The sequence below is a fragment of the Paramormyrops kingsleyae genome, chromosome 12 (assembly GCF_048594095.1).
Source record: "Paramormyrops kingsleyae isolate MSU_618 chromosome 12, PKINGS_0.4, whole genome shotgun sequence".
NCBI lineage: Eukaryota > Metazoa > Chordata > Actinopteri > Osteoglossiformes > Mormyridae > Paramormyrops > Paramormyrops kingsleyae.
This window is the reverse complement of record NC_132808.1, coordinates 12,454,822-12,482,515: the sequence shown is the minus strand read 5'-3', so window position 1 is coordinate 12,482,515 and position 27,694 is coordinate 12,454,822. Positions and strand designations below refer to the sequence as shown.

Here is a 27,694-nt window from a genome sequence, read left to right as displayed (position 1 = left end):
TTGGTTAACCCTACTCATGGGATTTTACTGTTTTTTGTTTTGTTCTCATGATTATTGCTAATTTGTCTCGGACTTCTAAATGTGATGCTAATGGACACTGCAGTTAACGGTCTGTTGTAGGCTATTCCTATAGATAAAGATACCCTGAGCCGGTTTTGACCTACAAGCGACATCTTGTGGCAGTTTAATAGAATTGCTATCCGCCACACTACAGACAAGTACAATACGCTTTTCGACAAGCTACATACAGTATTGTTGTGGTTTAAGACGCAATAACACAAAAATGTGCCATAATCAATTGGCCCTCTAATCATAAGCACTTCGACACCCTTACAAAAGGATTATGAACATTTTCAACATTTTATTTTGTCATTGGTAGTTTGGTGAAGACTTAAGTACACGACAGATACAGCAGTAGAGGGCTAATTAATGTGCACACATTTTTCCACGCACAAGTCATGGACACGCTGCATAGCTTAGGCGAGAGACTGGAGACTCTCTTACAAAATAGTACAGAACACGCCAATTACACGGGATACCACAGTGTCAAAAAGGCTGTCTGCGATACGGCATGAGGTTGATATAACCCATAAAATGATGATTGTGGTATGCAAAGTCCAAGTGGCTAAAATTCTCTGGTGAGCTTTCCTGAGATGATCCTGTGCTTCCAGTATTGCATGGCTGTCGGATGGATGCAGTTCCCCTCTGGTCAGGAGGGCCCTTTAAGGGCAAAACACAGACAGGCCCAGAGGTTACACAGCACTTTACAGTCACATTCTCTTTCCATTGTTCCATCTTCTTAAGAAATTTAATAAAATAGTGTGCATAATAGATATCACCAAAGATGTTCTATCTTTTGAAATGGCTGTTTGCAGCTTAATCAAACCCCCTTTTTATCCAGGGCTTTCCATCACTAAAGTCCCGCTGCATCCTTCTACCTTGAATCGCTTTAATAAAACATCCTTAACGTGGGGCTGCCTTCGTGTGTAAACGGATACAGATTATTGCTGATATTGTGGCATACGTTGGTCTTCACAATCCGAGACTCTGGAGGTTGAGGTGAAGGCTCACAACAAAATACAGGCTGGTCTTTCGGTTGCGCGCGAGGTTTCACATTTCAGGGCTAATTTCAGCGTAGCGCGACTGAAAGTCACATTATGACGTCGGTGTCTGACAGTAATAGCTACGTGTCTGAGCCAACATGTGGAGCCTCCGGCGGAAAAACACAAAAACCTCGAGTCTGAAGTACGAGCTCACAAAATCACAGCGACCTTGAACAGACCCACAAAAATGGTCTAGCTGCATATATATATATATATATATCATAAAAATAAGCAGAATAACTGAAAGCTTGGCTTATTCAACATGTATAAAAATACACAGACGGTCGAGTTCTCGTCCAATCAATGATGGCCAGCATCTCCTTTGTCCTTCGCAGAGAAGACAAGGGGGACACTGGCACAGAAGGTAATGGGGATCAGGACCGGGTGGCCAAATTCGCCCTCCTGGAAACTGGCTACCAGACACTCTCTCACCCATCTCTGCTGGGACAGTCGGTACCACACCAGCGTCTATGTGCATGTTTACCATAAAGTATCATGTATTGCATAGCATTGATCACTACATAAAAACCACGCCCCCCCCCCCCCAAAAAAAAAAGGCTTGCAGAAAAATACAGGAGATCAGGTCAAGCTGCTCACTTCCACGTCGCCCCACATGGCCACTTCTTCGTCCTGTGGCTCAGAGACACGTCTCCCACACAGGGAAGCCCATCAGGCGGATCTGCTCCTCAGTGATGTGAGTTCAGCACCGGTCAGATCACCATGAGCCGGTCCATCCCGAGAAGCTCGTCCTCCCCCAGGGGGGGCACCAGGTGGAAAAACTCGAGCAGGTTGAGCAGGGGGCCGCGGTCGAACGGGGTGAAGATGCGGCCGTCCTCTTCCCGCAGGTAGCTGTACCTCTGGTGGTTGAGCCTCTCATTGGTGGTGGTGTTCTGCACCGCCATGGACAGCTGGAGATGTAAGGAAAAAAAGAGTCCTGTCTTTGACCAGAAGGTGGCGCTGCTGCGCATCATTAATTCTGCCCTTCAGGATCACAGCAGAGGTACAGCAGTCAATTTGACTGCTCAGTAAAAATGGGAATTCTACTCTATAGAGCACACAAATAAAATGTTAATATCTTAGTACTCCTCCTTGTTAATAGAGCTATGAGCCTCTGACAGTCTAAGCACCAATCAGCTGCCAGTGCAGTAGGTAATGTTACATCCTTCACTTTTCCAGTCTTCCCATGTCTATGTTTATACTGGAAACGTGTCACAGTGCCACACACGTGCGAGGCAGGCAGCACGCCATGCTGCGCCGGCCCCCGCCTTCAAACGCCACGATCGAAGGATTCCACTCAAAAGTAATCCAGATAACGTCACGCAGTGCAGTGATATTAAAAGAGCTGGAATATTAATAGAAAATTAATAATCAGGAGAAAATCAAACTGCATCCCAGGGGGCGACGTCCTCGGGAAACAGTTATGGGATCTTGACTGGAAAAGCTTCTGAACTAGATATGAAAAGGCTTTACACACTTTGAAATGCCTCAGCAAACCATTACCTATAAAATCATAGGAAAATGGTGCAGTGCAATTTCCAGACCACAGTACCGACAACCGGCAGATCTGTAAAATGTAAAAGCTCTATTCCTGGCCTGGCAATTAACTGGCCATTTACAGTTTGGTGACACATGCAGCGTTTCTTTTAGCACCAAGACTAGACCAAGATGCAGCAGTCAGTAATTTGGTTTAACGAGCTTTTCCTTTTCATTTATTTATTTTTTTGTTAAAGCCAATTCAATCGCCATAATTCAGCCACAAGAGGGCAGCAGTCCCACAATTAGCCCAATATTAATTCATTCCTGTCCTGTTTACTCAGTGAAATGACTGAAAGGGAATGATTTACTGGAGAGAATTACGTTAAGAGTAGCTTTTGGAAAAAAAAAAATCCCTCTATATCTGGGACAATGTTTGTAATGTCACCATCATTCAATACTCAATACAAAAATGACTACAAATGAATTTGCTAAAACGATTAAAAATTACATTAATAAACCCAAAAACGTGACAAAGGGAGGCGGGCACATGCTAAATCAACTGCATCACTGGGTGCATCAGCAATAAGCAAATGGTGCTGACAATTAGCCAAAGGGATTGTGGGTAGAAAAGAAAGTGGGTCAGCATTTACACAGATGCCCGCCATGATGCCCGATATCACCCCGATCACAGCCATGAAGATGAAGCCGATGCCGATGAAGAGGTTGCGGCCCATGGTGTAGAACCAGTCCACACAGAGGTACAGGCCCAGGAAGCAGTTCACACTCATGGCGCTCAGGAACCCGAAGAAGTAAGCCCTGCAGAGCAGGAGGTCAGTGTGAGAGCAGGCAGAGGTCGCGGTGGGCTGGGGGGAGGGGGGCTTCCATCATGCAGCTTTCCTGCTCTACTTAACTGCAATAACAGGACAGTTACTCCCTTAACAGATACTATTATCCAAAGTCACCCATGTAATTAGCAGTTTCCAAAAAAAAAAAAAAATCAATTTACACAGCGGGTAGCTGAGATATTCCCGTCAGGGTCACACAAGCACATGTGTCCATTGTCTGACACAGTACCAGGTCCACATTCTTTGTTCACAATGCATGCTGATTAACAATCACACCCCCTGCTGGCCCGACTGAGTTTTGTTCTGAATAAATGATAGTCGGATGAAGCGTAGAACCCCAATGAGTCTTGACAGAGGTACCTGTTCCTGCGCCCCACGGTGTTGTAGACGTAAGGACAGTAGTGGTCAAAGTGCTCCACGCAGCGGTTAGTGACGCGGCAGTGCTTGGTGCGTAGTGGCCGCACCAGGTGACAGCTGTGACACAGACGGAGCAAGAGATTCCTGTCCCGCTGCCAGTCCTGGGAGAGCACCGCCTGTAGTGAGACAAGGGAGACAGGAGGGTGCCTGTGACATATCTGTGTGTGTAACAGGTATATCTGTGTGTGTGTAATGGGTATATCTGTGTGTGTAACGGGTATAGCTGTGTGTGTGACAGGTATATCTGTGTGTGTGTAATGGGTATATCTGTGTGTGTAACGGGTATAGCTGTGTGTGTGACAGGTATATCTGTGTGTGTGTAATGGGTATATCTGTGTGTGTGACAGGTATATCTGTGTGTGTGTAATGGGTATATCTGTGTGTGTAACGGGTATAGCTGTGTGTGTGTAATGGGTATATCTGTGTGTGTAACGGGTATAGCTGTGTGTGTGTAATGGGTATATCTGTGTGTGTGAGACGGGTATATCTGTGTGTGTGACGGGTATATCTGTGTGTGTGACGGGTATATATCTGTGTGTGTGACGGGTATATCTGTGTGTGTGACGGGTATATCTGTGTGTGTGTAATGGGTATATCTAAGTGTGTAATGGGTATATCTGTGTGTGTGACGGGTATATCTGTGTGTGTGACGGGTATATCTGTGTGTGTGACAGGTATATATCTGTGTGTGTGACGGGTATATCTGTGTGTGTGACGGGTATATCTGTGTGTGTGACGGGTATATCTGTGTGTGTAATGGGTATATCTGTGTGTGTGACGGGTATATCTGTGTGTGTGACGGGTATATATCTGTGTGTGTGACGGGTATATCTGTGTGTGTGACGGGTATATCTGTGTGTGTGACGGGTATATCTAAGTGTGTAATGGGCATATATCTGTGTGTGTAACGGGTATAGCTGTGTGTATGACAGGTATATCTGTGTGTGTGACAGGCGTATCTGTGTGTAATGGGTATATCTGTATGTGTAATGGGTATATCTGTGTGTGTAACAGGTTTATCTGTGTATATCTGTATGTGTAACGCACATATCTATATTTCTGTGTTACGGTATATCTGTGTGTGTGACGAGTATGTTTGTGTGTATGTATGTGTGTTTGTGTCAACCATCTCAGCTGACTGTCTACCTGTCTAATGACCTTCCCGTATTCCTCACTGTTTCTGGGAAGAAACCCCGGATCCATCAGGGAAGCTTTTAGGAAGAGGAACCACATGAGTATGTTGGCGAGCAGGAAGATGACGTGGAACTCCCACAACTTGTTATAGGACACAGAGGCAATCTGCGCAGTGGAGACAGAGGAAACGTCACGGGTTACCTGAAGGGGGCGCCAGTCATCTTAATGCTCCCGGCACTGCACACACACGCAGACACACGCGCCGGTCAAAATGCTCTTCTACAGCCGTTTAGACTAATGCATGCCATATCCATCCCAGTCTTACTCAGGCATGGCCATACTAGAGATATTTAAGGGCTACTTAGGACCCTCAGGAAATAACAGGCACCTCCTGTGATGTAATGGTGAGGGTGATCAGGAGTGGGGGGCACCTTACCTTGAAGAAGTAGGTGGGGTATCCCCATAGGAGCAGGCAAGCATACAGGAAGAGGACGGGCCCTTTGGATTTGCCAGGCGGGCCGAACACAAAGGTGCTGTGAAGCCGAAAGCACGCCGTTTAAAAAGATAAAAGCGAGACTTTAACTCACCATGCATGAACAAAAAAAGGACATTGATGAAGGATTCGAAAAATGCTTGTCTGTCTTCCTTTGTCAGGAAGACTGGCCACGGAATAGAGGTTCACAGCTTGATCACACGGTCTCCGTATTTTATGGACGAGCTACGGTGACCCCAAAAACTGAACGACTGAACACACCACTGAACAGATTTATCCCATTTGCTCATATTGCATTCAGTTAATCACCTTCTACTTAATTAATGAACTTTAGCAGCATTAATTACGGCATTAATTTAAATGAGTCAACAACAGCAATCTGCTGTATGTTCAGACTAAATGTGATGAACACCCTCACAGAAACGTGGCAGTTAGCATGCGAGTCTGTGCCTAAAGAGCTTGGAGACCACACAGAGGGGACCACAGTGAGATCTCCTGGACCGGGGGCTGAGCCCTACCCAGAAGCAGCAAACAGACCTGGATCGTATCCAATCAATTGTCTCTCCCATCGCAAACCAGGAAAGGACTGACCATTCCGGTAATTTGTATTCAAAGAAATCAATTGTCCATCTCTCTGCTGAAACGTACTGCGAAGGGGAGTCATGCCTGCACTTAGGACACATCAGCACGTGGAGCCGAAAGACTCGGGTGTCGGACTGGGGTGTCCCGCACCCTGCTCGGCTCCATTAGCATCCCAGCATTCCCCTGGGCAGCAAGTACGACGGCTACAGGGTGTAACCTTAGAAGAAGGGCAACTGAACCGTAATCACAGGAGCACACGGACAGATGGACGACGGCTTAAAAACAGTCAGGTACGGGAAATTGGGAGCTCAGTCCCACCTCCAGTCAAAGCAGGGGAAGCGCCGACTCGCCTGCAACAGCGCCCCCTCCAGGTAGGTGGATATGTCGCGATGCTCGCGTCCCCGCGACAGTTGCAGGGGTGTGCTCCCGTTCCCGTCCTCCACCTCCAAAGAGACACCCTCCTGTAAGGGGAAGGAGGCAAAAGGATGCCCTGTCAAGGATGTCCTCCTTAGTGACATGAAGATTCCTGACGATCCCTCCAAGATTATCTGAATGGGGCCCTATCACGTTCTTTTTCACTGTTAAAAATGTTATTTTTAGGGTCTACTAGAACACATTTATATGTTTCAATGTTCCAAAAACACATTATTTTTCTCATACTGTACATCTCTATTCACGCTCTGTTAGAGCTTTAAGCCCCACCCCCATCAGTGTGCCTGATTGGTTAGCTTGCCCTACATGTGCGACAAGGTGACCTCACCATGTCACGGAAGTAAGGGCTGGAATTCCAATGAGGCTTTTCAGGCCAATTAGAAAAGAGAGGTTTCTGTGGTGATAGTTACTCCCTTTGGCGTGTACTTTGGGCCTTGGACTTTGCAGACCTTTCAAACACACATAAAGCTATATGACACACTAAAGGGAAGGCTGTGACTCCTGACACTGGAAGGGCGTCTCTCCCGCACGCCTTTCAAACACACATAAAGCTATATGACACACTAAAGGGAAGGCTGTGACTCCTGACACTGGAAGGGCGTCTCTCCCGCACGCCTTTCAAACACACATAAAGCTATATGACACACTAAAGGGAAGGCTGTGACTCCTGACACTGGAAGGGCGTCTCTCCCGCACGCCTTTCAAACACACATAAAGCTATATGACACACTAAAGGGAAGGCTGTGACTCCTGACACTGGAAGGGCGTCTCTCCCGCACGCCTTTCAAACACACATAAAGCTATATGACACACTAAAGGGAAGGCTGTGACTCCTGACACTGGAAGGGCGTCTCTCCCGCACGCCTTTCAAACACACATAAAGCTATATGACACACTAAAGGGAAGGCTGTGACTCCTGACACTGGAAGGGCGTCTCTCCCGCACGCCTTTCAAACACACATAAAGCTATATGACACACTAAAGGGAAGGCTGTGACTCCTGACACAGGAAGGGCGTCTCTCCCGCACGCCTTTCAAACAGCCTTGCGAACAGCAGGCCTCACTCTCTCACCTGGGGCTTCAAACTCACTGTTAGTGAAACACACAGCAGAGGTTCAAGCAGATGGATGAATTCTGAGTTTTCGGGGACCTTCGTGAGTACGATTTGTCCTGCGGGAAAACTACGATACACTTTTTTGTGGGGGGGGGGGGGGGGGTGGAGTGGGAGGTCATCCTGCAGCATCGAACCACGTCGGGCAGATGGCTGAGGACGTGTGAGCTGATTAGCACGGGGAGCAGAGAGGATAGAAGCCGTGCAGGCAGTCTGACCGGAGCGGAGTTAGCGAACATTAGCCCCCAGGCTAATCTCAGTGTGATGCTCTTCCTGTGCCCTTTCCTCTGGGTCAAACGCAGAGCAGCGGGAACTGCTAACTGGAGGGGGCCTGTGCATGGAGAGCTATGTGTCTGTATGCTTTTATTCCAGCCCATAATGCAGCCCTAACAGGTCGTTATAAATAGCACTAAGTACAGCTATTTATACCCTCTGCCCCCCCCACTGACACGAAATACAAGCGTAGAAAAGCTGCGATGATCAGGTGCGATTTCCCGCTTTGAAAAACAATGTGAAATAACAAACCGAAAGTAATTTGGGGGGGGGGGGGTGTGCAGACTGGCTTAATGTTCTAAACACTGGCTCTTTTCAGCGGGGGGGGGGGGGGGGACAAAACTTACTGATGACAAATCGAAATAGAATGTAGGAAGTCAAGGTCACAAGCAGGAAGACCTGGGTTCGGTTTTTAAAAAAGCACAATAATAGGGTTTTAATGTAATTTGGAGAAAAAACGATTATTTTACATTGACATTGACTGTGACGGATTGGCGCCCCGTCCTGGGTTATTCCCTGCCTTGTGCCCATTGTTTACAAAATAGGTTCCGGACCCCCATGAGCCTAAGTAAGATAAATGGATATAGAAAATGGATGGATGGATGGATGGATGGACGGACATTTACATTCATTTATTTAGCAGATGCTTCTGTCCATCACTGCGGTGAGCACTGAGCACCGAGCACTGAGTACTGAGCACTGAGTACTGAGCACTGAGTACTGAGCACTGAGCACTGCCATCCCCACCTGTCTGTTCTTTACACATTTAGTTCTTTGACTACAAGAAACTGAACCCGGGGCAAAGAAACCACTGTAATTCAAAGGCAGTCCCCGGTGAGGGGCGCGGGGGACACAGAGGTGACACTGAGAGCACGGAGAGCCCGTCTCTCACAAGCTGAGACACCCCGGCTTGAGCGGGGTCAGACCGAACCCGAGGCCAGGGCCCGTGTTTACAAACACGGCGTGCGGCTCCGCGCAGCCACAAGGGGCCGTCGGCGAGGCTGCCGCTTTCCGGCTGTCCGAGCGGCTCGCCGAGTCCCCCCGCGTCTGCCACTTTAAAACAGCGAGGGGCTCCACCATCGGGCTTTAAGAGTCACCTGCCGGTGCACGTGAGGCGTTTTTCTGAGCGCTATCGCCCTCAATCTGTGCCTTCTGGAATCGCCACAGAAGTGTACTGGCGGGGGGTGGAGAATGTGGCCCGGAAATGTAATTTCCTGTTGGGCGACTGGGGTATGGGGGGGGGGGGGATAGAGAGATTGAATGACGCGCTTGGCCCGTCACCGGATAGCAGAGTGAGCTGCCATCGGGGAGTGAGACGGGCCGCTTCACCAGGACACACTCGCACACGGCACCCCGCTCACTCCGGACCACTCATTACACAGCCTTTGCAGTATGGCCTTGGCAGCGTGCGATTTCACACGGTCTGTTTGTCACGGTGATGGGTGGACTGGTGGCAGTGGGGATTGGGACAGACGCGAACAGGGACGCGAACGGGGGGGGGGGGGGGGACTCACCTGCTCACAAAGCAGCTTCACGGTCTTCATGTCACCACTGAGTACAGCCAGGTGCAGGGGCGTCTGTCGGGGAGAGGGACACCTGCTGTGAGTGCTGCCCTACACACCGCCCCCTACCTTCACACGCTGGTACTACACCCAACTCACCTCAAAGCCACAGCAGAGCAGTCCTGCTATTCTGGGAACGGTCAGTACATTTTGCCATCTATGCGGCCTGATATTTCAGGTCAATTCCGGTTAAGTACCCCCCTCGGGGGTAAAACAGGAGGCCCCCCCTACCGGGACGTGAGCTCAGCCGCTAATGGCTGGAGGCGAGCTTTTGTAAGCATCCCCCTCCTGTCATTGTTCTGGAAAAGCTTAGACAAACAGAGCCGGCGCAGGAAATGATTAGAAGGTGACCCGCTAATCACCTCCCAAAAAGCGACGGACCGAGAGGCCGGGGAAACAGGGCTAGCGGGGCTATGCTCACCTCCCCGCCTCCTGCTCTGCATAAAGCTGACCAGACCTCATTTCTCGAACCGAAAGCCCCATGATAAAATCTAAAGCAGACGGGGAATATAAATATAAAAATCTAACGTGTCCAATTAAAATGACAAGATGGTCATTTTTGCTTCAGGTGGTCGGCAGATTGTGACGTCAAGGCGGGGGGGGGGTGCAGATTCACTGTGGTGCCCTTCACACCATCCATCTGTCTCTCCTCGCACGCACGCGTGCACGCTCCCACACACACACACACACACACACACACACACACGGGCGAGCGCTGTGTTTCAGCCGAGCGCGTCTCATCCTCAGGTTGCCGGCACAGATGACACATTTAGCGGAGGCTCCGGCTCTTTGTGCTCAGGCTGGATGGATCCTATGAGCTAAACGAGACCCTGACTCACTGCCCGGGCAGCCGCCCCTCCCGCTCGGCGAGACCTGCATCCCCATCGAAAGGCTTCGCTTAGGGTGCTGAAGGAGCACCATAGATCAGAGAGCGCAGTGTCGCGGGGGCTCAAGGGGTAAAACACACTGGAGCCTCGGACCCCCAGAGCTGCAGGTCTGACCCAGGGACACAGTGCAGAGTAAATGTGGGCGCTCATGGGGGTCAGCACCAGACGGAGGGAGAGGGGGAGGGAGAGAGAGAGAGAGAGAGAGAGAGAGACGGGGACAGAGAAAGAGAGACAGACAGAGAGGAAGAGAGACAGACAGAGAGAGAGACAGAGGGACAGACGGAGAGAGAGAAAGAGAGAGAGAGAGACGGGGACAGAGAAAGAAAGAGAGACAGACAGAGAGGAAGAGAGACAGACACAGAGAGAGAGACAGACACAGAGGGAGAGAGAGATAGAGAGAGAGAGAGAGAGTGAGAGACACGGGAGCAGAGACAGAGAAACAGAGAGAGTAAAAGACATGGACAGTGAGAGACTGAGAGACGGGGAGAGAAAAAACAGTGAGAGAGAGAGTGAGCAAGACAGAGAGACTGAGAGAGACAGAAAGAGTAACAGAAAGAGAGATGGAGAGAGACAGAGAAAGGACAACTTGCGAGCGATTCCCGTTTGTATCCCTGAATCCCAGAAAGCTCCTTACAATCCCACCTTAGTTACGTAACAGAACACTGAACCTCCTAACCTCACAGCCTATGCTTTTATATTCTGCCACATGTCACTTTGCAGTACAATCCCACTTCTTAGGCTTTGGCTGCTATCTGGTTGTCTGTTTATGTATATACATACACACACATACATATACATACACACACATACATATACATACACACACATACATATACATACACACACATACATATACATACACACATATACATATACATACACACACATACATATACATACACACACATACATATACATACACACACATACATATACATATACACACATACACACAAACATGTCCCTTCATACTCTGCTCTTATGTTGTGTGTATTCTCTGATCTTGTCTATAACTGCTGCTGTAATGCCAAAATGCCCCTTGGTGGGATTCACAAAGTCCATCTTATCTCACCTTACATTAGGACATTCAGTACCATCCAGTCACCACCGTAATTCATTACTCGCTGCCACTTCAAACCGCAGCATCATATTCTGCTTGTGTGATATTGCATTTTGCTTGGATTCTGTACATATTGTATGTTTATTGTATGTTACTCTTCACTATTCTATCATATTGTTCTTCACCGTCATATGTTGTTTACATCTGCAGGGAGGTACACAAGCAAGTATCTCATTGTACACATGCTTGTAAAATTGGCCATAAAGCGTTTGAATCTTTGAAATCCTTGAATGCTCGAGACGGATGGAGTGAATTCACTTTACATTGGGCCCACAGGGGCTCACGCAGGCAGACGCAGGTACACACCGCACTGGTGCCAAATGCCGGGGCAGAGGGCCGGAGCGGACTGCAGGCGCTGGGAGACTTTGCTGAGTGTGCAGCCACGGGCGAGCAGGTGGTCTGTCCGCAGACGTCAGGGAGCAGGGAGACGTCCTTGGAGCGGCGGCATCAGGCGACGCACGCGCAAACGCTCCCGCGCTCGCACACATGCTCACACGTCCACGCACGCTTTCTCACACTCGCGAGTGCACAAACGCACTGACACGCACTCTGCCAGGAGAGACTGAGGAAGTCCAGCGTGGTCTTTATTTAGACCAGCGAATTTGGGGGTGGGGGAGGTGCAGAAGTCTGACAACACGCTGCCTAACAACCTCACGCCGCCCTGCCAAGGAAGCAGAGGGATCCAGACCATCATTCATGACATGCGTGAAACACTGATATGGTCTCTCATCAATGCATTTGAGAAGCTCACTGGTTACTCTCACTGGTTACTCTCACTGGTTACCCCCCCCACACTGTCACGCATGCATATCTGCACCTGGCGTCATTCAGGTCAGGGTTCCTCAGTCACAGAAACATTTATTTAACTTAGAAATATTTATTTAACTTAGAGGGATGTGGATCCCTCAGAACCTCTGGGATCCACATGGCGTAATGTGAGATATTTCAAATGTACATTTGAGGCACTCTTACCTGCCCAAAGTCATCGGGCTGCCTGGGGTCGAGTCCTGAGTAGAGTAAGAGCTGGACCAGCTCCCGGTGTCCTGTGCAGAGCGAGAGGCATCGGGCTCAGAGCGGGGGCCGTGAACACGCGCGTGTTCAGGTCGCACTAAGCATAAGCAGGCTGCCGCTGCCCTGACTTAGCGCCTGTAACAATGGCTGCTGAGCGGGCAGAAGCACAGCTGGACCGAGGCGTGCGGGGAAACAGGCCTTCCGGCAGACAGGGGCCGCTACACACGCGACCCCGGCGCACCGGCCTGCGTAATAAATCAGGAGGCGTCAGAGAGCAGCCGCGGCCCGTGGGAGAGCCATTAGCCCGGTCGCACGCTCACGTGAGATGAACGGAAAGCAGCCTGGCTAACGCTAATGGACCTCTGAGGAGGAAAGCGGAAGGGGGTCAGGGCGAGTCCCACGAGCTGGGGGGGGGGGGGATGGGGTGTCTCCGCCATCCCGCCGGCGATTGCCGGCCTTCCAGCTCGAAAGGGGGTCAGCCAGCGACCCAACACTCATTCTGTCTTCCAGTTCACTCTCCCGCCTGGAGTGTGTCTCGGGGCCCCTACAGGAACCTGTGCATGAAGAGTTAACTTCTTGCCCTGGACAGACACCCTCTAAGGGGAAGCAAATGGCCTCATTGCATCTCTACGCCACGCAGATCTCCACGAGCAGGACTGCTCACATCCCAGTGGGGACTTGCTGTTGTACCGTTGAATTTCTTGAATAAATTCCTGTTGTAATAATCCATCCTCCATGTCTCTTATGTATGCTTTGATTCATTTAGGAGACACAGTGCCAGCCCGTCCCTGGAGCAACCAGGGGTTAAGAACCTTGTTCATGAGCCTAACAGTGAAACCGCTGTGCCAGTCCTGGAATCTGAACCAGCGACCTTCTGCTCACAGTCGCAGTGTCCTAACCTGCTGAGCCACCCCGTATGGAGTACAGTGCATTCTCTAAAGAAGTGATTATTCTCTAAAGCCAGAGGTGATTCTAGGGACACTGGGGGCCCTGGAGGCAAAAAATGCCCTCCAGCCCCACCTCCCCTAGCATGGTGAAATTTATGACAATTATTTTTGCGTGAAGTCCAAATTAATTATATCAACAAAGAATTTAATTATCACAAGACCTTTGTTTTCACGTTACTGTGAAAAACAGAATACACAAATAAAGCAGATTTGTTGTTGCAAGGTACTATGAAATTGGCCCACCTTAGGGGCCCCCTCCCAGCTTAGGGGCCACCTCCCGGCTTGGGGGCACCAGGCAATTGCCTGCCTTGCCTGTCCTCTCCCTACACCCCTGACTTTAGCTGTAGAGTTTTGCTTATGAGGGCAGCATCAGAACCCGTGCGGGGACTTGAAGCGCCGTCTGATCACAAAGAGACCCACACGCTACTTCAGACACACAGTGAGGGGGGGGGCTTACCTTGGAAGGCCGCCCAGTGCAGGGCGTTGTCCCCCTCCACATCACACAGACTGGGTTGGGCCCCACTCACTATCAGGTAGCAGCAGAGCGGCGTGTGCCCATTCTGAGCGGCCAGGATCAGCGGGGTGCAGCCCCTCTGGTCCTCCACGTTCGGGGCGACGCCGGCCTCCAGCAGCAGGTGCACCACAGCCTCATGTCCGTTTGCCGCGGCCCAGTGGATGGGTCTCTGGGACAACTCCGCCTTGCTGGGGAGGTCCACTGGTGCACCAGCTTCCAAGAAGAAGCTGATGACCTCCACACTGCCGGCAAGGCAGGCATAGTGAGCTGGCGAGTGGCCCCAGTCGTCGTACCTGTCCAGCAGCCCCGGCCCCTCGGCTGACACGATACGCTTACATTCCTCCAGAAGGCTGCGGTCGGGTCAGAAGGACAAGCGCCTTACTGTTATAAATATGGAAACCTACTAATACGACACACTTTAATAGTGGCGAAACAGTAGATCACTTTACAAAACGCAAAGATATTTACGTGCGTAAACCCGATTTCACACGCGATCTATTTGACTTGGGACACTTAAGTGAAAAGTAGACTTTTAAAAATTCATCAAAACACAACCAAGAATAAATAACAGTTAATACATATTTTTATAATTATAGGTCTATATATTTTTTAGACATCAAAGGAATCTCATTAAATAATATATCAAATTTACATTATATAGTATGCAAAATAATACATAATACGTCAATTTAGCCAATATATAGACATTTTTTTATACTAAGGTCTTCCTGTTGCCACTTACCCAAATTTGGCAGCTTGGAAAATGTCACCTTTACTCTGAGTCTGCGGTTCGAAGCAGCGTCGGTTCGGCTTGACGTCCGCATACTGACCCGGGAGAGGCAGCGACGGGGGACGCGGAGCGGGACCCATGGCATCTAACTCCAAAATACTTTTCCGTCTCTACAACCAGCGACTCATATTTCTAAGGCAAAAGCAGAGGAATCAGATCCATATGGCAAGAAAAAAAAAAATTCACCAAAAAATTAAAATCTATTAACATAAAAACATGAAACTAGGCAGACATATTCACGTGAGATCAACATGACAAGTGCCTTAGTGTATAAGACGTTTTGAAGGCACTCGTTCTAAACAGCTGACACTGTTAAAAACGAAGACTGATGGCGAATTTAGTAAGGCTTTAAAAAGCCTGATTCTGCTCCCGCGCCGCTTGAATCAGAAAAGCCATACCGGGCTGAGAGACGCGCTCCTCCCGATCGCCCTGCCGAAAGCGCTCGCCCGTGCTTCCCATGTCAGCAAGCCGTCCCGTTATCCGCACCATCCAGCGCTCGGGATGTAACACCCGGTCCGCCCTTTACCGAAGGGCGAGCAGCCCGAACCGCTCCGAAGACGCCGGCGCCTTTCGCTGTGCGATGCCGGTGTGGGACCGCGGCACACAGCGCTTGTCCTTTACACGGGAAACCGACTTATTCCCTGCCGGATTCCCAAAAAAAAGCAGGAGCACGCCGAAGGTCTGCTGGATGCCGCTCTGCTTGGTTACAACTGGGACGATAATAATAAGGGGCGCCCGTCAATTCATTATGAAACACAATCACCCTAAAGTGCTCGTTTTCCTGTCTATAAAGTGAATGAGAAGTTCTGTGAGCTGCTGAATTAATTTGTTGTGCTCATTAAAGGCTTGAATTCCCATGCATCTAGGTGGCTGTTAGTTTCGCAAACAGCATCTGGCCAAAAGTTGTCCGCGATATGCCTTTTTGTAAGTAACAGACGTTTTTCAAGGTTAATATATGCGCATTCTTTTCTTAAAGCTGCTTAAAAACTATTGCTTCTCCATTCCATGTTCAATATTCAACGCATATCTATAATTATATATAATTACCGTAGCGTATGAACAAAAACAGAATTTAATAAACGGTTATGTAGCCGAACACTATTGAAAATACGTACTTGACTGAATAGTTGATATGAAAATAAACAAAACACTTATAAAAGGTAATGTGTCAAAATATTGATCCAGCAATTTCGACATAAAATCGAATTCGGTGAGCAGCTGACAAAACGATCAATTAAATTACGAAATAATAGATTTGAAATGTTTGTATTTGTATACAGTATTAAGCATTATCACTACAAATATAAGTACTGACAGTTTAAAAAGTGATACAATGTCCACAGCTTCCCAAAATTACAAAATCATCATCATTTACTAATAGTAAATCAAAGTAAAATAAACAATTAGCTTGGCTGTCAAATGAAATCTTATTGTATTAGCCTATTATTATTTTGGTCCTCCGAAAATACACGAAAAGTCTCGAATAACCCCGAAGGGGCGCAGCACAGTGATGATGTCATACCAGCGACGCAAAACAAGCCCCACGAGGTTTTTATGAACTTCTTATGAGTTTGTCTGCCTGATCTCTCCATTTAGAGACATGGTTATTAAAAAGATTATTGTATTTATGTATAACGTCAGTTCTTTGCCTGGCCGATTGTGTCTTTAGAGAAACTGCACGATTTACTCGGTAAGACAGCGAAACATCTAGGTACCTGTTTGTGTTACTCGTTTACACTTTTTTGCGGGCTTGAGTACTAAGGGTAATCTAAAATCAGATACACTGTAATCGATAATGAGGAGCTCACATGTAACCGTGTTATTATGGTCTTTGATCACACACAGACCATGAATTGGTCCCGAGGTGTAGGGCAGGAAGCCGCGTCCTCACAGGATGGCGATCGCCTGGAGGACACGGAGGAGTCCGGGCTCTCTGACGCGCTTGGCTTGCTGCACATTGAAATTGACTGTGAAACGGCCGGGAAATTCGGCGGTGATGGCGAAGAAATCTTGCACTCTGTGAGTGATGTCGCAGCGAAGTCTGTCCCTAATGGAAATTCAAGTACGCGTGCAGATTATCTGGTTTTAGATGGTATGAATTGGCATGGAGATAAGTCCAACAGTATAATTCTCAAAACGGCTGAATGAAAATACCATAGTAGAATAGCAACGGGATTTTTAAAAGGGTGTCACAGGGTTGATTCGTCATAAACGTTCTTTACGTGACAGGGATTGCATACTGGCTCCAGAGCTGCTAGTAGCAACAACAGCTGCTGAATGAAGCGGGCAGCTTGTGACAGAGGCAGCGAGCTGGCAGGCTGTCGAGTGTCCGGTCTGACACGTTTTTGTCGAACCAAACAGAAAAACGTCTTGCGCAAGCAGAGGAACTGGGAGCGGAAGCTGGCTGCCAAGAGGAGCAAGAGGAGAGGAGAGAAGCTGAGGAGAAGGCAGAGGAGAGCTGAGGCGTCAGGTGATCACGGCGCCATTGAGATGCATGGGAGCCAGTCTGTCCCTATCCGTAGTGTCCTCAGCACTTATGTGTGCCTTACTCCGGTTTTCCTGTTGATTCCCTCATGCTTTGCATTTTATTCGTTAGAATTCATTAAGTTACCTGCAGCTGGGAAACTGATGCATAGATCTGATTAGGACAAACCCCAGAAAGCAGATGGTAATTGGTAAGCGTCGCCTTGGATACCTTGCTTGGGCAGGTGATGCGGGCGCTGCTGCGGACAGCCTTCAGGACAGCAAACGGGTGCTGAAGGTCAACGCCAGGGAGCGGCTGGCACAGGCCCGAGTCACGGGACCGAGGCTGTGTGTGGACCTGAGTGTGGCGGTTTGCATGTCTCCCAAGGCAGGTGGTGGCCCCTTCAGCAGTCGGCTTTTTCCTCGCAGCGCTGAGATAGATTGATATTCTTTTTTTAATCCTGGCTGTGTAGGAAATTAGCAGGCTGGCAGGCCAGATTGGGAGGCTGTATGGGTCCAACCGGAGGGCAAGGAAGCCGTTCCATCTCTTCCTAACCGACCTGAAGGAGGACAGCCTGCTGTATCGGGAGTGTCAGAGGATGAACGATGGCTTCCTTCGCTATGCGGTAGGAGTATTGAGACAGGCGGGGTGGGGCAGGGCATTGAGCCCCACCAAACACACCTCTGGACCTTACATAATGAGCCTGCGTTGCGTCATTCAGATCGACATCACGGAGGACAGCTTCCTAGACCTTTTCCCTCAGGAGAGTGTCATCTACCTCACACCGGATGCTGAGCAAGGTGCGATCCTGCCCGTGTCACGGCAAACTGTGTACGCTGTGCCTGTGAACATGTCAAGGGCGCCCCCTTGTGTATCACAAGGGGTACTGTGGCAGAATTTCAGACAGGCTGTTCATTGTTCACCTTAGCTAAAAGTCTACCTTCATTGGTGTTAGATGAAACATATGAAAATTTAATATCGCAATTATAGTGACCAAAATTATTGCAGTTATCAGTATTGTTAAAATGTGCTGAAAATGTTCAAAAAGTACTGATACAAAAACTGATATAATATCACCAAGTTTTATATTGAAAACCACAAATACAATTAGCAGCATTGTGCACTTTTTGTTTAAATAAATATTGAAATAATAACATAGCCAATTCATTATGTTCATATATGAGAACCATATCAAATGTGTATTGACATTAAAAATCTCCAGAGCTCTGTCACTGCCTTCCGCCCTGTTTTCAGTGACGCAAAACAAGGCCATGTTGCATGTTGCTGGGTGATGCTGGTCAGTATTTAACGTGAGCATTTCAAAGTGAGGTAATCAACCACAGTTTTAATGAAAATTACACATTGAAATGGTAACTGGTAACCATGTCACCAGTAACTGATGTTACCTAAAGTGCTGTAATTGTGAGTGGCCTTGGACTTGTATGGGAATCCACTCTTTCGATATGCAGTATGACAGCAGGTATGTTTTCAGATAATACACATTCTTGCTCCAGCCGTGTGAAGCAGTGATGAGGAGGATGAGGGTTCGGTCCTGATCTCTGTGTCCCTTTGTGTACCTCTGGGGTACTCGCCTCGTCCGTGTCTTCTGGATTTTTCACTGTTTCATTTTTTGAGTCCCCCCCCCCCCGTTTATCTTGTTCTTGTCTCAGCTCTGGAGTACGTGGAGCCGGACAAGGTGTACGTCCTTGGGGGGCTGGTGGATGAGAGCGTTCAGAAGGTGAAGTACTGTCAGAGCATGTCGAAATCCAGTATTGGGAGTGCGTGGGTCCTCCACAGATCTGGTTGATTACAAATTGTACAGGATGTTACAGCCATTTCCCGTCTTGATTACCAAAGAATCACAAAGGGAGGTAGACTGGCTAAGAGGTGTCAAATATCAACTCCATCACTCCTTTGCTCTCCAGTCATATTCCAGATAAGCTAACAAACCATAGCAAGAGTTCAGCATTTGTCTGTATATGATTGGTTATCTGAAGCTGCTTCTCCATTGCTGAACTGCCCCCTGCTGCTCTGCATAGAAAATCACATACCTGAGGGCCAGAGATGGTGGGGTGTCCAGTGCCAGGCTGCCCATCAGTGAGTACATGGTGAAGAAGACCAACGCCAAGAACTACCACTCCAAAATCCTGGCCATCAATCAGGGTAAGCCGTGCCGCCTATAATGGGCAATCTCTCCCGTGTCCGTGATAGCCTATACGATTTTCTGTGTTAAAAGCTACACGTGTATAGCGGGAAAATACTTATTATTAATAATAATAATAATAATAATTTGACATGGGGTGACATGGTGGTGCAGTGGTCAGCACTGTTGCCTCACCCCTCTGGGACCCGGGTTCAAATCTCTGCTCAGGTTCCCTGTGTGGAGTTTAAGTTGTTCTCCCCATGTCATTGTGAGGTTTTCTCTGGGTACCCTGGTTCTCCCCCCCCCCCCTCCCCCACAGTCCAAAATCATGCTGTGATTAATTGGAGTTACAAAATATCCCTAGGCGTGCATGTGTGAGTGAGTGGTGTGTGAGTGTATGGTGTCTGAGTGTGATTGTGTGTGAGTGTACCCTGCGATGGGTTGGCCCCCCATCCTGAGTTGTTCCCTGCCTTGTGCCTGTGGCCTCCGGGATCGGCTCCGGACCTCCTGCGACCCTGAATAGGACAAACAGTTTCAAAAAATGGATGGATGACTAGATGATAATACATTGGAGTCTTTGGCTGACTGGCTGCCTACTTTGTGTACAGTGTTGGGCTGGTTTCTTGTAATTAAACACAGTGTTATTTTTGACCACTTTCTTGCCATATGATCTGATGTATAATAACGATTTTGCTGTGTAATACCTAATGACATTGGCTCATTGGCTGTTGTTCACTGAATGCGTTCTGTAATAATCGCAGAAATTAAAAACTAGCCACCAGCACCCCCCAGTGGCTGATACGGTCATTGAAAGTCTTTTGGTGCAACCTTGGCTTTCCAGAGATCTCATACTCTGTTCCAAAAAAGGAGCCATGGGGGTCAAAAAGACCAAGAAATGCTGATCTGCTGGAAATAGATAAGTTGCACAGCAGAGTTGTGTAGCAAGGCGTGCAACTTTATATATAGGTGTATAGAGGACTAATAGATATTTGAACAGTTTATGTAGGCATGAAATCTCATACCTATGACCTTTTCCGAGTTGTTCTTTGCAGTCCTTTAATTTATATACGATTTTCCACATTGCTCATCCCAGAAGGAGTCACAGTGAGTCTGGAGCCCATCCCAGGCAGCAGGGGGCGCTCTGAATGGGATGCCATTCCAAGGAAGGGCCAATCCCACAACCCACAAATATGAGACAAATGTCTGTGGGTTTGCATAATTCACCATTTAATTGATAAGAAGAATTTTAACCGCTTAATAGTGAAAGTTAATAATAAGAAAAGAATGCTTATAAAATTGCTGGTTATAAAATAAGTACTTCTGCGAGATCTCCCTAAGGTGGTAAAGTCGGGATGGACTTTGCGATCTCCCGATACCTTTCCATTACTGATAATAACTACTTTGTCCATTTAAAGTACAACAGACAGAATTAATGGACTAACAAGTACAAATCTAAACAATACAGATATATCAAGTTAAGTGTGCTTTAAACATTAAACTACGAGGACAATGCACACCATGAATATAAAGCTAATTTTACTGCCGTGTCATAGTCCAGGTTTAAACCCAAACCCGCTTTTGGGTTTAGCTCCCTGATATTCTCGCTTGAGGGGATATGTAGGTCTATACCGAAATATTCCAGAAAGCCAGTTCGAGCAAGTTGGCTTTATATGCAGTTTTGTAATATATTTCGGTGTTTGCGTCTGCACTTCACGTTCAGTAACCTGGCTGTCTGGCTTACAGTTACTGACGTTGAATGGACGCAGTGTGATTATTAATAAATACGTATAAAAACATAATATGAAACTTGCATATTATGGGTAGTGATGGCCTAATTGTTAGGGAAGCGCACTTGGAATCGAAAGCTTGCTGGTTTGAATCCCCGACCAGCAAAAGTACCACTGAGGTACCCTGAGCAAGGTACTGCCCCAAGCACTGCTCCCTGGGCGCTGAATTAGATATAACTGCTAGAAATAATTTCTGAATTAGAAAACACCTCTAAAGCATTTCTGTATCAGTACTTTGGTATTTGGTGATTGACAGACACTCATTCATTCTGAATAGTAATTTTTACCTTATCAGTTAGAGGTTAATAGGCGATTAATGAGTGTTAAAAAAAATCTAAAATGGACATCCCTAATTCATGGTAATTTAGTTGGTCTCTCTCTCCCTTTCTCTCCTCCCCTGCAGTCTTCGATATTCTGCTCACTTTCTGTGACACTGGAAGTTGGGCAGTCGCACTGGGGGAGGGGATACCCCCAGGGAAGGGCTACATAATCAGAACGGACGACACCCCCCAAATTGACCACTGAACATCATTTCCTGCTGCCTCAACAAGGTTCATCAGTCAAGACCATAGGGGGGACGGGACCAAGGCATCACCTAGGTCCTCACTGGAGCACCAAATCCCCCAATGGGAGCTCGCTGTTGCTTTCTGCTGGTTGGGCTCCACTGCCCATTTCCATGGAAATGACCTTTAAGGGTCCACTGAGAATTCTGTGTTACACTTGGAATCATTACACTGGAACGAAAACACAGTTCACTGTATTTTTTTCAGTAAGAACTACATTGAAGGTTTTTTTTAATTGGAAAATGATTTTAATATGGTGTTAGCCTGGGAAGTCCCAGCTGAAACAAGTAACCAGGTGAATGTAATGCTGAAGAATTGAATAAGAGCAGTGTTTCTTGCCCTGGTCCACGGGAACCCCAAGATGTTCCATGTTTTTGTTGCCTCCCAGGTTGCGGTGGGTGCCAAGGGTCATACATATCTGTTTGTTCAGCTCTAAAAAAACCAGTAAAATGTGTTGAGATCACTGAAATTGTTCTTTCACTACATAGTGTTATATGGGGTTATTGTATTGTGCAATCAAAGTCTTAGGCACCAGCAATGAGGTCCTGGTTGCACAGCTGTTTTTTATTTTTGCGCAAAGCAGACATCAGTCCATGTGTTTTTAGCATTGGGTGTGTTTATGTTAAAATAAACACACTTTTATACATTATGTTTTGCACATATACTGTTAAATAATTCACGATGTTGTATAAGAACAGAGATAACACGGTAACGTACAAGTTACACTAAAGTGGCCATTTAGTGTAGTAGACCGCACGGCGATATAAGTGGTGTCATTCTTCGCAGTACCAGAACTGGCCAATAGGCGGCACCGAAAATCCGCATAGCACTGACGATCGACACTGTTGTCACAAGCTAGGCTAAAGTTATCAGCGAACCTGAACGATGATGATGCGATGCAGCGATCATTAACCTCACCTGATATCGGCAGTATTCCACACGAACAGTCTATGTAACGTTAGTTTTACCCCTTTTGATCAAATGTTAAAGTACGGCCCCTGCCCGTGTTACTATCACGCTGCTAACAAGACTAACGGAAACAACAGATAAAAGCTAAGGGACACCTATATGCAGATGGATAATACTGTTGTCTTTAGCTGTACCTCTCTGCTTAAGTTACAACACATAAATTAATATAAGAATAAAACGCATTAATTTCCAGTAATAAGCTGGAAAACTAGTTCACATGACGAACTCACGTAGTGATCACGTACCATTCCTGAATCGTTTCTTTAATTGAATCGGTTCTTTTTACTTAATTGATCGAACCTGTTTTCAAATCTAAAAGAACCGGTTAGTAAAGTGCCGATACCAATAGCCTTTGCGAACAGCATTTGTTATATACTTGTATGTTGTGGCTTTGGTGTTGCTTTCTATCCTTTAATTAAAGCATTTTATACAATATGTTTGCAAATTTCTGAGAGTACTAAGATTTTATCAGGCTTTTGGAGGCTGACTATATATTTTAAAAGCTAAAACCTGCTTACATGATTGTTTTTCATTTTAATTAGACCTGGGGCGATCGATATACATGGCTAATACAGTAACAAACGCCGCTGTCCTGGCAATCTGATTTTGTTGCAAAAATGTCGGGGCATTTCGGCATTTATAAATCAATAGGAGTTCATACATTTCTCATAAACCCGTCTATAAGTGATTTAAACAGCATGGATGAAAGCACGTCCTCCCGCCCCACAGATTCTTTGAATCGACTGTTCGAATCATTTAAACGAACAATTCGACAGAATCTGTTCTGTAAATTGAATCGAACTTCCTATCACTACTTTCAGGCGCAGAAATAGGCGGAATCACGTATTAAGAACCGGACTGCTCCTGATTTCCAGCATCATTACCCGACGACCTGGCAGCTCACACGTGCGCAGTGAGTGTGCAGGTGGCCGCAGAGCTACAAGCCTTGGCTGTGTCACGCCCAGCTCCGTACGATCCTTGTGTGTGCCACGCCCACCTCGTTACCTCGTGTTTATGCCTGCTTGTTCTCCACTGTTGCTCGTTAAACTCAGTTTGTCTTGTGTATTTAGTCCGAGTCTCAGTCAGTCTTCAACCGAGATTCGTCATTGTATTGTTATGTTTTGTTCCTTGTCCGCTAGTCCACCCGCAATAAACCCCGTCTGTCCGTCTTTACGGCTCTGTTTGCATGCTTCGCCGCTCGCCCGCTTGCCAAACGGGACAGGCTGGAGCGTGATTATCAATTTCAGACAAGTTTGAACACGCATTCACATGTTTTTAACAGTTGTATTACCTTGTGAACGGTGTGCAGGATTTGCAGTCTACCCTAACGCTTTTGATGTAACATATTAGTTTTATATAATGGAATAATATAGATTTGTCGTAAGAACGGTCACATCTGTGGGTCCTTGAGCAATCCCTTAACCCCCAGCTCCATGAGCGCTGCTGCAGGTGGCTGCCCTTCACTTATAAGCTTGGTCTCACCTACATATGTGTCTGTATGTCATGGAGAGCAAGATGGGGTAGGCAAAATGAGAATTAAATCAATAAAGTGCAATTCTTCTTCTTCTTATCATTATTATTAATAATGATAATACTAATACTAGATGAGTGTGCATGTGTGTGCAGACTTGTCTCGAACTGAAAATCTCACTCCTGCTAGCTGACCACAGTTGGCAACACTGCGTTTATAATTACTGCAGCAGTACGAGCACTTTCATCCATTATTGTCAGAAAAAGAACATAAGAATGTACCCATTGAATATTTGGGGTCGTTCTGAAATTAATCATGTCATGGAGCTTGGCAGATCTACTTTTACCCAGAGAGATCTGGGGAACAAAGGGTCTGTCCTGCATCAGGTCATACTGGTAGTTTCCGCAAGCCCAATCTTCAGGACAGCTGGGCCCATTGTTCAGAGTTTTATCAGGATCAGAATCATCCTGATTTGGAAATCTCATGTTTTCTTATCCAGGATCAGATACTCCGTTTTACTTTTGTGCTAATTTTTCAAAGCAATATTGCTTTGGATTATGCAATACTAATACTAGATGAGTGTGCATGTGTGTGCAGACATCCCTGTGGGGAAATGGTCTATTTGCCTATCCCATCTCGCTCTTCCTAGCACATTCACCTCAGTCAGAGCAATTTAACATTAGAACCTATGAAAATTAAGAGTGACCCATGGAGCTGGAGGGTGAGGGTCCTATTCTGACTCTGTCTGTTGAGGGCAGGCTCACATTGGGGACCTCCTGATCACGGGCACCCAGGCTTAGCCCGCTGGGCCACTTGCTGCCCCTTAACGTGTCACACAGATCTTTCAAATAACTTCATGTAGGCACTGTGATTTTTTTTCCCTCCTAACTCAATGCAATGTTTGTTAATGTTTCACTGAGTCACCCTGGCACCCTATTCATTCTCACAATGTTTCAAAATGTTTTCTTTGTCCTGTCCAAAAATGGTTTTCCCCCAGTTCCCATCGATATCTCAGTTTTGACAGTCCTGCTGCCTTCTCTGTGTCGCCGTGTTGCCTTCCCTTTCTGCAGCTCGCCAGGACGGATAAGTCCCCCGATTTCACACATTTCCTGAGAATTCCGTTGACTTTGATAGATAACTCAGTCATATGACTCACTTTTTGTGGGACTGATCCAAAGAGCCCAGCTTTCCCTGGTCCTTTACTTCTCCAGTGGTGGGGTTTTCGTGAGTTGGGGGTGTAAGCTGAGATGTATGGAGGCCCAACTTCATGTTGTGACTGCAGCATCCCAAACTAAACTGCAACCTGCTGATAAACATCTAAAAATGAATGATTATCCACAGCAGCTTCAATATGTGTTCTGTGCTTTGCAGCAAAGTAACTTTCTCTAAAAGGTTCAGTTCAGCTGCGCCCAAAGAGCGGTGTTGCTTTGGAATAATTGTCTCTGTATTAGTTTCAGTGGGCAGTGCTGTTGCCTTTCAATCCCCTTCTGCTCTGTATCTGCGGAGTTTGGAGGCTCTCTGTGTTTTGGTGAGTGATGCACTAACATTGTTTGTCCTTTTTCGTTTTAAATTGTTTTGAGTTATTTGCATCCGTGGTAGCAAATAATTAAAAAAAAAAAACCTATCACACATTGTCATTATTATTTTTCCATTCAATTGACTTACCATTATCTGAGTGTTCATGTGAGTAACTGGGATATATTTAAGGCCCTTCAGGGGTCTGTATCATGAAGCAGAATGTCTTGCTTTGCAGGATATCTTATAGGATTTATGGTACACCAGTTTAAATGGACTTTATCTTTGTTCACTTACATTTAACCCAAAATGCCTTAAATCTGACAAATTATCCAGCTAAGCTTTGGGGAAATATTTAATCTCACAATATTTAATCTTTCATTTGGTTTCATACTTGCATTGTGTCTTTTTAAGCAGTGAAGCTGTGTTGCTTACGCCTGGCCTTTTCAGTCAATATGCTTGTGAAGGAACAGGCTGATATAGAAGTGTGCAAAATGTGTGCAAAATGTGTGCAAAATGTGTGCAAAATGTATTTTTTAAATACAAAATATTGTAGTTCATTTTGATGCTTTACTTGGTGGCTGCATTTTGCAGTTTATTTTGATGCATTTACAAAGAGGGTATTAAATTCATTTTGGTGTATTTTTGTATGTATTTTATATGTTTCCCTGTGATGCAATAGGCTACACCCCCATAATTCCGATCAGGGTAAGAGGTTAGCAGATGGGTAGACTGTTTTCAGGCCTAGAGGAAGATAATTTTGTTTTGCAAGCTCACAATAAAATTCCAATGGTGCATTTATACTAGAAGGTAATGTTGACTGACCATACATTGAGTTCTGGTGCTGATGAAGAGTGTATGAAAAATGTTAATTACTTAATTAAAGTTTGGTCCTGGGGCCTCTTATGCATCCTCCCACTCAGTTGTATTATTTGACAGTTCACAATAAATTGTTCCCCCCCCCCCCCCCCCCCCAAATCAAAGCATGCCTGCCTGCAACCAAGACCTGGGTGTCTCACATCCCTCGAGCATCAGCTGCTATGGCTCTCATGGCACAGCCCTTTGTCTCTCTTGAACCTCAGTGAAGTTCCGGACCTTTCTCTCCCATTAGACACCACATGTCATCTATGAGCAGGAACTTTACACCTGCGTAATATCACCCACATCCCAACCAACCACAGAATCCTCATTTCCAGCCGCCTCACTTTCTCTAACTTCCTGCTGATTGGCATCAACTCTACATCCATCTACAACCTTTGAATTGTCCAGAGCTCTGCACCTGAACTCCCTTCTCTCTGATATCTTATTGTAACTGTTACACGTCTGTTTAACTTTCTGTTCCTTATTTATTTATTACGCTTTCATTATGTTCATTGCAGCTAATTGACTAGGTTGTATCCTGGCTTAATACATTATCATCCATCCATCTTCTGTAACCACTTATCCTATTGAGGGTCATGGGGTCTGGAGCCCTATCCTGGAGGCACAAGGCAGGGAACGACCCAGGATGGGGCACCAACCCATCACATGGCACACTCACACATGGATACACATGGATAACTCTAATTAGCCTCAGCATGTTTTGTTATAAATGAATAATTTGTGAAACTGGGCTGGCCACATCCCACCATCAGGGTGATGTCGCTGTCTAAGCCCATGCCTGTTTTCTGTATTGACTGAAATGAGACCCATCACATCAATGTGTCATAAACAGCCTGTGCCCTTTTGGCAGGATCTGCAGGTTTGGAAAAGATGACATAAGATAAGGTGAAACAATAATAAGACTGTGATGTCTTGCCCTTTGGAGAGATGCTATCAGAGATTTTCCATGCCGGTTTCACTCCGTTACGTAAACACAGAACCACACTGTGAGGGGGAGGTATCCCTAATCATGCATTCCAGAAGTCGCTGGCACTCTGATGTTGCAAACGGGTCGTCTCATGCTGTAAAATTTATGAGTATCTCTCCAGTCCTGACGTCTCAGAACTTTTGGGGTGTGAAGTGAAGAGCCTTGAGGTGTGGAAGCCAAAGCAACACCTTGCGGAATTCGATGCCTGTAATCAGTTTTTATGACGAGGCATCATAA

At 46.7% G+C, this 27,694-nt stretch overlaps 2 protein-coding genes across 6 annotated transcripts; one reads left to right on the top strand and one right to left on the bottom strand.

Annotated features, from left to right (window-relative positions):
• Positions 1 to 341: 341 nt before the first annotated feature.
• LOC111850973 (uncharacterized) lies at positions 342 to 15,567 on the bottom strand. Of its 4 annotated transcripts, XR_002839910.2 has the most exons (12): positions 15,095 to 15,567; positions 14,649 to 14,828; positions 13,850 to 14,256; positions 12,407 to 12,477; positions 9,380 to 9,442; positions 6,369 to 6,511; positions 5,412 to 5,508; positions 4,988 to 5,140; positions 3,785 to 3,957; positions 3,230 to 3,395; positions 1,701 to 2,011; positions 342 to 720 (listed from the first exon to the last, which is right to left on the bottom strand). XR_002839910.2 is itself a non-coding variant. In XM_023825398.2 (11 exons), the coding sequence occupies exons 2-11, from the start codon at positions 14,774 to 14,776 to the stop codon at positions 1,814 to 1,816; spliced, it is 1,599 nt and encodes a 532-aa protein (XP_023681166.1). In that variant the 5' UTR covers positions 14,777 to 14,828; positions 15,095 to 15,567; the 3' UTR covers positions 342 to 1,813. The 4 variants fall into 4 exon arrangements, 3 of the variants coding, with proteins under 3 accessions (XP_023681166.1, XP_072574810.1, XP_072574811.1); XM_023825398.2 differs by having other exon boundaries at positions 342 to 2,011; XM_072718709.1 differs by lacking the exon at positions 15,095 to 15,567 and having other exon boundaries at positions 342 to 2,011; positions 14,649 to 14,983.
• Positions 15,568 to 16,210: 643 nt separating this feature from the next.
• On the top strand, positions 16,211 to 25,720 carry trmt10b (tRNA methyltransferase 10B). Of its 2 annotated transcripts, none has more exons than XM_023825395.2 (9): positions 16,211 to 16,244; positions 16,542 to 16,715; positions 17,058 to 17,166; positions 17,405 to 17,547; positions 17,633 to 17,785; positions 17,882 to 17,960; positions 18,831 to 18,898; positions 19,200 to 19,323; positions 21,494 to 25,720. In XM_023825395.2, exons 2-9 carry the CDS (start codon positions 16,545 to 16,547, stop codon positions 21,613 to 21,615), a joined length of 969 nt encoding a protein of 322 aa, XP_023681163.2. In that variant the 5' UTR covers positions 16,211 to 16,244; positions 16,542 to 16,544; the 3' UTR covers positions 21,616 to 25,720. The 2 variants fall into 2 exon arrangements, with proteins under 2 accessions (XP_023681163.2, XP_023681161.2); XM_023825393.2 differs by having other exon boundaries at positions 16,215 to 16,386.
• The last annotated feature ends 1,974 nt before the right edge of the window (positions 25,721 to 27,694 follow it).